General features: G+C 59.0%; 1 protein-coding gene across 1 annotated transcript; it reads left to right on the top strand.

Moving 5' to 3' along the window:
- The first annotated feature begins 5,452 nt into the window (after nucleotides 1-5,452).
- On the top strand, nucleotides 5,453-10,563 carry TMEM222 (transmembrane protein 222). The gene is made up of 6 exons (XM_054292215.1): nucleotides 5,453-5,574; nucleotides 7,129-7,213; nucleotides 7,826-7,857; nucleotides 8,812-8,908; nucleotides 9,180-9,310; nucleotides 10,154-10,563. Exons 1-6 carry the CDS (start codon nucleotides 5,459-5,461, stop codon nucleotides 10,239-10,241), a joined length of 549 nt encoding a protein of 182 aa, XP_054148190.1. The 5' UTR covers nucleotides 5,453-5,458; the 3' UTR covers nucleotides 10,242-10,563.
- The last annotated feature ends 360 nt before the right edge of the window (nucleotides 10,564-10,923 follow it).

Genomic DNA, 10,923 nt, shown 5'->3' with positions numbered 1-10,923 from the left:
CAGGTGCCGTCAGTTCCTCAGAGCACAGAGGCTCCAAAATGTGGCCCATGATCTGTGCTGGCCACGGAGTCAGTGCTGAGTTAACTCGCCCAGGTTTGGGAGCTCAGGGCTGTCAGAGGAGCGAGGGTTTGGGGCTGCCAGCGCTGGGGTGGGGACGGGAGCAGCTGTCCCGAGGGGAGGGAGCTCATCCTGCAGAGCTGCTGCAGCAATCCCTGGGCCGAGGGGCCTCCCAGAGACAGCAGAGCTCCGAAATGCTGGGGAGGGCCCTGCTGGCCCCAGGAGCCCGAGGGGCTCAGAGCTGCACCCATGAGAGCCCAGCCTGCCCTGGGGCTGCTGCCTTGGGCTGGGCTGGGAGCGCTGGGGCTCGGGCACCCACCCAAATCGCCCTTCCCGAGGTGTTCTGTGTCAGCAGCAGCGCAGCCCCTGCCATTCCCTGCCTTGCATGGTGCATCCATCAGAGCCCACCCTGGGGCTCGGGCACAGCCTTCACCTGCCCAGGCCACCCTTCCCGAGGTGTTCTGTGTCAGCAGCAGCGCACTCCCTGCCTTGCATGGTGCATCCAGCAGAGCCTGCACTGGAGCTGCTCCCTTGGGCTGGGCTGGGAGCGCTGGGGCTCGGGCACAGCCTTTACCTGCCCAAATCGCCCTTCCCAAGGTGTTCTGTGTCAGCAGCAGCGCACTCCCTGCCTTGCGTGGTGCACCCATCGCCAGCCTTTGCACACAGAGATGTTCCTTTGCTAAAGCATTTCACAAACTCACTTCTTCCTCTGGGTTCCTGCTGCAAAGCCTCCCAAGCATTTCCTTGCTCTCCAATCTGCAGGCCTTAAGGGAGAGCTAGAAAACCAGGCTGTTATTCTCAGAATCCATTTGAACTCTTCTCTTAAAAATTCCTGTTGGACACCTTTCAGCTGAAGGTCTTTTGAGGCCTCTTCATTTCAAATCCTGTCTGATATAAATTATTGCTTCCAAAGGCAGCTCTGCTGTAACAAAGCAATGAGCATCCATAGCTGGAATTGGCAATCAGCTAATTGGGTCAGCTCTTGGAGTGAGTGGTTGGAAGCTCAGTGTTTGAATTGTGGGTGGAAATGGGTAGAAGGACCCAGAAAATTAGTTTTATTTGTCATTTGGATGAGAGGATTGGGTTGAGGAGGCAGAGGAGGGATATGCTCTGGGACGTGGGGGGAGGAACATATTTGCAGCCTGACAAATTCACTTTTCTCTGATGGAACCGTTGGCAGTGCCAGCGACAAAACTGCAGAGGGCTCAGGATGGGTCCTGTGTGTGAGCAGGGAGTGGGGATGTGCCTGCTGTGGGTGCTGGAGGAGCTCGGCCCTCCTGGCTGTCCAGCCTTGCCCTGCAGGACCGGAGCCTGATCTGATGGGGTTCAGGGCTGGCTGGAGGGGAGCTGGGTTTTGTCCTGGATTTCATGGCTGAGCAATCGCCATGACCAGCACTGGGCTCTGGGAGCGCTTCCAGTGTGCCATGGGAAAGTGGGGCTGTTCCCTGAGCCAGAGAAACTGCCCTGTGCATTGGGAAAGGTGGGAGGAAATGCAGCTTCCAGTGTGCCATGGGAAAGTGGGGCTGTTCCCTGAACCAGGGAGGAGGAAATGCAGTGACAGGAGAGAGAGAAAAGCCGCCAAGGCTGGAGATGAGGGCCGGGGTGGCTCAGGGACACTTTGGGGAGGGTGGCTGAGGCTGGGGTGTCCCCTGGGGCTGTGAGTGGCACCAGCAGAGCCCCGAGGGACCTTTGGGCTCACACTGAGCCAGGAGAGGCTCTGGGGCTGCACAGAGCAGAGCAGGGAATGGCACAACCAGAGCAGGAGAACAACAAAACCAGAGAAGGGAACAGCACAACCAGAGCAGGGAATGGCACAACCAGAGCAGGAGAACAACAAAACCAGAGAGGGGAACAGCACAACCAGAGCAGGGAATGGCACAACCAGAGCAGGAGAACAACAAAACCAGAGAGGGGAACAGCACAACCAGAGCAGGGAATGGCACAACCAGAGCCAGCCTGGAATGGGAGAGCCCCGGGTCCCAGCTGGGCTGGGCTCCAGGCTGGGTTGGGACAAACCCAGGGACAAACCCACAGTGCCCCGAGCCCCAGGCTGGGCTGGGACAAACCCACAGCTGGACTGGGCTGGGACAGCCCCACAGTTTGTCCATCTCCCCATGGCTCCCCTCAGGAAGGCTCTGGCCCCGCTGTCCTGAGGGTTTCTGGCTGCGGGCAGGCACAGGAACCATCCCCTGGCAAAGCCTTTTGTTCCTCCTCAAACGAGAGCTTGCACAAACAATGATGGCACCGTTCCTGCTCTGCACATCGATCCAGGGCTCTAGTCAGGCAGGAGAGCTGCAATAAAAGCCCGGCCTTTAATTTTATGCATGGAGAACTTCTTACCTGCCCTCCCCTCCTGCGCTCCCCCCCACAGCTCCTTTTCCAACTGCAGCTATTTTTCCCTGCTGACTTCAGGTGTTTTGTATTCTGCTTAGATCAATAGCAGCACAACAGCAGCAGCTTCCCGGCTGTCACTGGGAAGACCCTGCTGTCAGCTCCAGCTCTGCCGGGCTGGAGAGCCCTTGTGCTTCCCCGGCAGACACAAAGGGCTGCGCAGCCAACCCGTGCTCTATTGATTCCGGCTTTAATTATTTCTTTTTTTAATCCAGCCTGGGGAAAGCTGTGTTCTGCCCAAGCTCCGGCAGCGGGGTTTGGGTTCGGGAAGGAGAGAGGAGTCTGAGCTGCCCCAGGAGGGAGGTGGCACTGGGGGGACACTCCTATCAGAAGTGGCACTGCAGGGACATCCCTGTCAGAGGTGGCACTGCAGGGACACTCCTGTCACAGCTGCCCCAGGAGGGAGGTGGCACTGGGGGGACACTCCTATCAGAGGTGGCACTGCAGGGACATCCCTGTCAGAGGTGGCACTGCAGGGACACTCCTGTCACAGCTGCCCCTTGCCAGGGGAGGTGGCACTGCAGGGACACTCCTATCAGAGGTGGCACTGGGAGGACACTCCTGTCAGAGGTGGCACTGGGGGGACACTCCTATCAGAAGTGGCACTGCAGGGACATCCCTGTCAGAGGTGGCACTGCAGGGACACTCCTGTCACAGCTGCCCCTTGCCAGGGGAGGTGGCACTGCAGGGACACTCCTATCAGAGGTGGCACTGGGGGGACACTCCTATCAGAGGTGGCACTGGGAGGACACTCCTATCAGAGGTGGCACTGGGGGGACACTCCTGTCAGAGGTGGCACTGCGGGCACACTCCTGTCACAGCCGCCCCTGCAGGGACGCTCCTGCCAGCGCTGTCCCCGCCGTGTGGCTCTGCCAAGGAGCTGCTCCCCGGTGATATCCTGCTTAGCAGCCTCCCAGCCGTGGGCAGGAAGCGCAAATCCATTGCCTAATCCGAGCGGCGTGCCAGCGCCACATTAGCTGATGTGAACATTGGCCCTCGCTTGTGACTTTTTCACAATCTCTGATATTTACGTTGGCCTGCAGCAAATCGATGCCAGAGAACAAAAAGTGTTCGGTGAAACGCAGCCTTTGTGTGCATCTGCCATCCCGAGTGCCAGGATGGAACCAGAGAACGTTCAGGGGTGGGAGGGACCTTAGAGGGCACCGCACTGCCCCCCTGCCCGGGCAGGGACACCTTCCCTTCCCTGGGCACTGCCAGGCACCCAGGGCAGCCCCAGCTGTGCCAGGGCCTCACCACCCTCCTGTGATGGTGCTCACAGGGGCCAAGGGTGAGGGAGAGACGAGGATCTGACTCCATGTATCAGAAGGCTTGATTTATTATTTTATGATATATATTATATTAAAGCTATACTAAAAGAATAGAAGAAAGGATTTCATCAGAATGCTGGCTAATAGAAAAAGAATGAATGATAACAAAAGTTTGTGGCTCGGATAGAGTCTGAGCCAGCTGTGATGGGCCATTAATTAGAAACAACGACATGAGACCAATCCCAGATCCACTGTTGCATTCCACAGCAGCAGATAATCAATGTTTGCCTTTCGTTCCTGAGGCCTCCCAGCTTCTCAGGAGGAAAAATCCAAAGGAAAGGATTTTCCATGAAAGATGTGTGTGACACCCTCCCAGGGAGGGATTCCTTCCTCCTGTCCACTCTGATTTCCCCCTCTCAGCTTGCACCCATTGCTCTTCGTCCTGGAAGAGGAAAGCAGAAACCAAAGCGCCAGCCATGGCCTGACTCTCCAGGGTTTGATTTCCTCAGCTTCCTCTCTTTTTTTTGGACACAGACGATTTTGTGGATTCCTTTCCACCAGACAGCTGAGGCTGAAGGGGAGCTGCTGTGGCCTGAGGGGGCAGAGCCCACCCTGAGAGGACACTGCAGTGACATTTTCTGCTGCCCAGAGGGGAGGAACCCTCGGGTGGGCAGAGCTCACCCGGAGCCCTCCAGAGCTCTTTGTGCCAGCCCTGCTGTGCCCTGGGACACAGCACACCCACGGCCAGGCCCAGCCCAACAGGAGGAAAAGAGGGCACAAAGCAGGGAGAAGATTTGGGGAAAGACAGAAATGTTGGTAAAAGGGGGAGCTCTGAGTTTGTGATGAGTGTGGGGAACGGGGTTTGTCAGTCCCCAAACCCCCTTGGCTCTGCGCTGCCTTGCAACACATGCAAGAAGGGGTTCTTGGTTTTATTTATATTTATTTTTAAAATTTATTTATTTCTTAGGAGCGTTTGTTTTTTTGCCAAGCCCTGGCAGAGCAGTGACCCCACAGCTCTCCCGGAGATCTGGCTGTGCCGTGAGGGGCAATGAGCGGCTCCAAGAGAACGGGGAGGGAGGCAGGGCTGGCAGGGGGCCCGGGCAGCCCCGAACCGGGCTGGGTGTTGTGGTGGGTGGGAATCTGGAATAAACACATTTCTCCAGCTTCCTCCTGCAGTTTGAGTTTAACTTCCTAATAAAGCGATTGTTATTTTCCCAACCCGCTGCTTTCCCTCTGCTGGTGCTGCTCTGGCAGTTCCTCCCCCGTCCCGGAGGCTCCATGGCATGATGATTTCGGATTGTTTCTGATGATTTCGGATTATTTATGATGATTTCGGATTGTTTCTGATGATTTCTGCCCCTGCACTCCCCTCGAGACTTTAGGGGGCTCCCCCAGCTCCCGGACCTGGGGCCAGCCCGGCGGGTACGGGGTGTGGGGACAGGGACGGGGGTCCCGGCCCGGACCTGGGCTCTGGTCCTGGGGCTGCGGCCCCGGTCCGGGTCCCGTTCCCGGTCCTGCGCAGTTCCCATTCCCTGTCCTGTCCCGTTCCCGGTTTGGGCCCTGTCCTGTTCCCGTTCCCGTTCCCTGTTCTGTCCCATTCCCGTTCCCGGCCCTGTCCCATTCCTGTTCCTGTTCCCGTTCCCATCCCCGTTCCCGTTCCGGGCCCGGGCCCGCTCCCGGTTCCCGGTGGCCGGAAGCGCGCGGGCCCGCCGGAAGTGACGCGCTGCGGGCGCGCCCCGGGCATGGCGGCGGCGGAGCCCGGGATGAAGCAGTTCAATGGCGGCGGCGGCGCCGCGCCGGACGCGGAGCGCGGCCGCTTCCCGCACTGCGTGGTGTGGACCCCGATCCCCGTGCTGACGTGAGCGAGCCGCCGGGGCCGCACCGGGGCCGGGCCCGGACGGGACCCCCGCGCCTCCCCTCGCCTGTCCCGGGAACCCCGCGCTTCTCCCGGACGCCCCGCGCTTCTCCCGGGCCCTTCTCCCGGGTTCCCCCCTGCCCCTCCCGGGTCCCGCCTGCCGTCCCGGGGCGCTCGGCTGCCGCGGGGCCCCGGCCCGGGACGGGCTCGTTCCGCGGGAGCGGGGGAGGGCCCGGTGCCGAACGGGCTCGTTCCGCGGGAGCGGGGGAGGCCCGGTGCCGAACGGGCCAGTCCCTGCGGGAGCGGAGCGAGCCGGGAGCGTGGGAAGCGCTTTAGGAGCGCGGGGAGCTGAGAGCAGCCCGTGCCCCGGGGAGTCTCGGTGCGTGCCTTTGCATCCCCGGGACCGGCTGTGCCTGCCCGGCCGAGGGTGGGCGGGCTCCGTGCAGGGAGGGCTCGGAGCTCCGCTCCGGCCGTGAGAACGCGGGCAGCTGTGGCTCTGGGGCTGGCCGGGCACAGCCGGGCGTGTTTTTCCACCCGCTCTTCCCCCGGGCTCCCGTCAGGTGATGTTTGCCCAGCCGGGCTCCCAGGCGGGTACGAGATGTGGGGCGGGGTGTGCCGGGATCGGGAACGGCCCGGGAGAGGCTGCGCGTCCCCTCCTGCCGTCTCTTTTATCCCTTTTATCTCTTTTCTTTTTTGACTGCTTAAAACTTTCATCTCAGCCTTTCCCTGGAGGATTTTCCAGAGCTTTTTTAACATTCCTAACCCCAGCTGAAGGGAGTGCTGAAGGGAGCTGCCAGAGCCACTGAGGCCCTCAGGGAGGGAGGAGAGGGGAATCGGGGAGATCAGCACAGCTGAGGGTGCTGGAGCTGGTGGGAGAGGGCTGGAACGGGACCTGGAGTACAGTGATGGAAGAGGCTGGCATGTAGGTGTGATGAGGGAAAGGGATGTAGATCTGGTGATGGAAGAAGGTTGGAATACAGTTCTGAGGGAAAGGGAAAGGGTTTGGGATGTAGGTCTGGTGAGGGCAGGCGGTTGGGATATTGGTGTGCTGCTCCCTGGGGCTGTAAGCACCCATCAGGGAGAAGGTCTGTGAAATACTGGGATCTCTTAGAGGAGGGAATGCCCTTGCTAGAGCCAGGAACTCTGTCTGGAGAGCTCGGATCTGGGTTGCCGTGGAAAGCTGCAGCGCGATGGGAGGGTGGGCAGGGCGACCTGGTTTTTGGTTGCTGGAGTGGAAAGTCCGGTTTTGTGCGCAGGCAGTCCCTGCAGGATCTGATCTTTGTGCTTGGCTGCACAGAGGGGTTTGTGTGGCTCTGGGCTCGCCCTGCCCTGCCTGCCCTGGTGTGTGCAGGGTGCTTTGGGGTGGGTGGGTGCTTTGGGGCGGGTGCTGTGGGGCGGGTGCTGTGGGGCGGGTGTTCCCTCCCAGCCTCCTGCTGGGGGCTGGGGCTGCTCCTTGGTGTTCTCCCTGTGCTCTGCTCCCTGCCAGCCCTCGCCTGGCCCCGCGGCCGCGCTGGGAGCAGGGCCAGCTGTCCCCTGACGTGTCCCTGTCCCTCGCAGGTGGCTCTTCCCCATCATTGGCCACATGGGCATCTGCACCTCGGCCGGCGTCATCCGCGACTTCGCGGGGCCCTACTTCGTGTCTGTGAGTAGCCCTGCGTGCCCTGCCTGCTCCTGCTCAAACCACACCTGCAGGGCCCTCCCAGGGCCTGGGCTCCTTCCTGCTGCTCCTCTGGGGCTCATCTGGGGTCCTGATAAATGATGGCTGCTTTGGTCAGGAGAAGGGGAAAAAAAATCTCGTGTTCCAGTCTCTAAATTGGGAGTTCAGGAGTTAAATTCTCTTAATTCTGAGCAGCAGAAGTGCCTTCGGCTGCCTCAGCATGGCTGTTTCTGTCGTGCTGCTCAGCATCAGGTGTGTGCCAGGCTCAGGGTCCAGTGGATTCTGAAAGTAAAGACAGTTTTAATTGGGGATAATTAATGCTCCTGATAGAGTGGGACATTTGCAGACAAGAGTTAACAAAATATTAACTCTTATAAAAAAGGGAGGGGAACAAGGCACTTGTAGGTCAGTGGTGTCACTGAGTGTGGGGTGTAAACGTGCCCAGAGCAGAGTATGGGCACAGGGGAATCCTAACCCAGGCGCCCCAGGACTGGTGTGGGGGCAGTGGGATCGCTCAGCCTGTGGGACCTCCTATACCAGCCATGGCCTGAATGTTGCCTTCCACCTCCTGAGACAGCTCTCCTTTTGTTTTTGCAGGAAGACAACATGGCATTTGGGAAACCTGTGAAGTAAGTGCTGTGTTTGTGTTAACCTGAGCGGCTGCCCTGCAGCTCCTGGGGACACACGAGCTGTGACACTGCTTTTCCTGGTGCTCAGCTGCCCTCCTTCACCTTGGTGGCCGCTGTGTCTCTGCTTTTCAGGAAACCACATGAAATTAAATCGTTTTAGCAGCATGACAGCAACGTGGTGGTGTTAATAACCAGAGCTGTGTGGAGCCTTTGTTAGAGAAAAGGAAAAGAAAAGGCTAAATGTTCTAGGATGATGTTAACAAGTGCTCTGAGTAAACACTGCCTGGCTGTGCTGGTGAGCTGAGGGCTCTCCCATCCTGCCAGTGCTGGGTTTGTGTTTGGAATGGCTGGGGGGTTCCTTCGGGACAATGGAGCAGCTCAGGGCTGTTCCCTGGGCTCTGTGATTCCTGTCTGGGGTGCTGGGGGTGCTGAGCAGCCTTTCTGCTGCCCCTGCTTGTCCCAGAGCTTGTAGGGGGGATAGAATATAGGAAAATAAAGATAGTGTAGAAAGTAATCTCACCACTAAGGAGTTGCAGCTGGGCCAATTATCAAAGATCAGGAGCAGGCCTGACTTTACCAGGCCACAGCTGTACCCAATGAGAAGGAGATGCTATTAAAGAGTGGGGTGGTGCTGAGAAGGAGCTGGAGTCAGTGGCTGCTTTGTGAAGAAGGGTCAGTGCTCTGAGGAGCTGCCCACGAGAAACACCAAGAAGGTGTGAAACCTTTGCAATAAGGAGACAGCAGCATGGAAGCCCTGCAGTAAGGTGACAACAAGAGCTGGGCTCCCTGCATTCCAGAGGCCCTGGCTTTGTCCAAGCCCTGTAGGAGTGTGCAGGGCCAGGAGCTGGTCTCTGACCCTCGTGGCCCCTTTGAGGCTGTGGTTCACCAAGGGGCAAGCACTGGGGCTGGTGCAGCAGTGGCACCGTGCCAAGGAAGCTGTTCTCGCCCTCCCAGGTACTGGAAGCTGGATCCCAGCAAGGTTTGTGCCCCTGGTGCCAACGCGTGGGACACGGCCGTGCACGACGCCTCCGAGGAGTACAAGCACCGCATGGTACGGCCCCTGCCCTGCCTGGGAGGAGGGAGGGAGGGTCCCCAGGGGCTCCAGGGCTTCCCAGAGACTCTCTGGACACCCATCCCTGGCAGTGTTCAAGGCCAGGTTGGAGCAAGGAGCTTCCAAGTCCATCCAACCCCAACCATTCCCCATCTCTGCAGGGGCTGGAAGGGATCCCTCCCCTCCCCAGTGCTTGGCTCCTTGCCACGGGGTTGAGACCTGGACTGGGAAACCTCAGGGACAGGATTTCTAATCCCTTTTTGTGTTCCAGCACAACCTCTGCTGTGACAACTGCCATTCCCACGTGGCCCTGGCCTTAAACTTGATGAGATACGATAACAGCACCTCCTGGAACATGGTGAAACTGTGCTTCTTCACACTCCTCTATGGGAAATACGTCAGGTGAGCTGAGGGACAGCCTGGATTTGGCAGCAGAAGGGGCCCTTTCCTTCTGAGCCCTCTGAGGCATCACCTGGCCCGTGGAGAAGGGAGAAGCATCCCCCCAAGCCGTGGGTGGTGCTGCCAGTGCCTGTGCTCAGCAGGAGAAGCAGGAGTGCTTGCTGGGTTGCACTAGATGCTGCTCCCAAAATCCTGTTCCTGGCTGCTGGTTTGGAGTGCCTGGAATTTGGGAAACGCTGGCTAAAGCAAATCTCCCTCTGTGTTGTCTTCTGGCTGGGGTAGGTCAGAACATAAGGTCACAGGATGGCTTCTCTCCAAGGATTACTGGTTTCCCTCCCCTCTCTTGAGTCTTGTTTACATAAAAACTGGTCTGATTTCCAGCTGCTGGGGAGGGAAACCCCAAGCTTTCCTTAAGGAAAGCCTCGTGAAGCTCCACTTCTGTGGAGTCTTCCCTGTCCTGGAGGAGCTGCTTTACCTGCTGTTAGGCAAGGATAGCTCCAGCTGTCCTGGTTAAATCCACCAGCAGTCAGAATAACAAGCCCTGTGGTAATGGGGTTTCATTTTTTGTGGCCTCCTGTCACCATTCCTGTCTATGCAGGGGTGAAATGGGTTTGCCTTGCACTTAATTTAAGCTGAAAGGAGACTCCAGCCTGGTGTTTGTGATATATTTATTGTGATCGTGAGTCTCAGCTTTTAACACCAAACTTCCAGGCTGGGGTGTGTGGCAGTGCCAGCAGCAGGTAACAGTCAGGCATCTGTCTCCCTCTGATTTCTCCAGTTTTTCTCCCATCCCTTTGTCTCTGCTGGTTTCTCACATTTAACCCTTGCCTCCTTTCCCTCCTGCAGCATAGGGGGGTTTGTGAAGACCTGGCTGCCCTTTGTGCTGTTCCTGGGGGTGATTGTGACCGTGGTTCTCACCCTGCACCTGCGGTGATGGCAGCCCTGGCCCCCCATTCCTGAGCACACAAAGGAAGAAACTGTGACTGATGCAGCAGGATGGCGGCCCGGGGCTCCGGGAGCCTTTTCCAGGGAAGGTGGCAGCCCCGCTCCATCGTGACAGCTCATCTTCGTCTCCTGGAGCTGGCTTCTTTTCCTCCTGTCTCTGTTCTCTCGATGGTGTCTCCCCGTGTCAGGGGTCTGGAAGCTTCTGCCCTCTCCCTTTTTGCAGCTGGGGAGGTGGGAGTGGGACCAGGGAAGGAGAGGGGTGGGCACCTTGCTTTCAGTGCCAAGAAAAGCCTCAGGGCAGGCTCTGCCTCCTGCAGGGGCACAGCAGATGCACCCTGGCAGGGTCTCTCTGATCCCCTGCTTTCCTCCTCCTCCTCGCCAGACGCTTCCTCAGCTCCCTGGGTCTGCAGTCGGGAGTTGCTGTTTTCCCTGTGGCACGCCTCTCCAGCAGCACCCGTTCCAGAGGGGAGGCGTGGGGTGCCCAGCACCCAGGGGTGGCCCCGGCAGGGGCAGGAGGTGAGGTGGGAGCCTGCTGAGGGGTGCTCCATGGCAGGGCAGCTGCCCTGGACAGGCAGGGAAGCTGAGGGGCTGGCTGGGAGCAGCTCGTGGCAGGGTGCGCCCCTCAGGAGCCTGCTGCAGCTCGGGGAGGCAGCCCTCGGTCCCTTTCAGCT

The sequence above is a fragment of the Melozone crissalis genome, unplaced genomic scaffold, assembly GCF_028551555.1.
Source record: "Melozone crissalis strain CALT ecotype California unplaced genomic scaffold, PUWL_Pcris_2 ptg000108l_1, whole genome shotgun sequence".
NCBI lineage: Eukaryota > Metazoa > Chordata > Aves > Passeriformes > Passerellidae > Melozone > Melozone crissalis.
The sequence above is the reverse complement of the archived record's forward strand: the minus strand, read 5'-3'. Positions and strand labels throughout refer to the sequence as shown.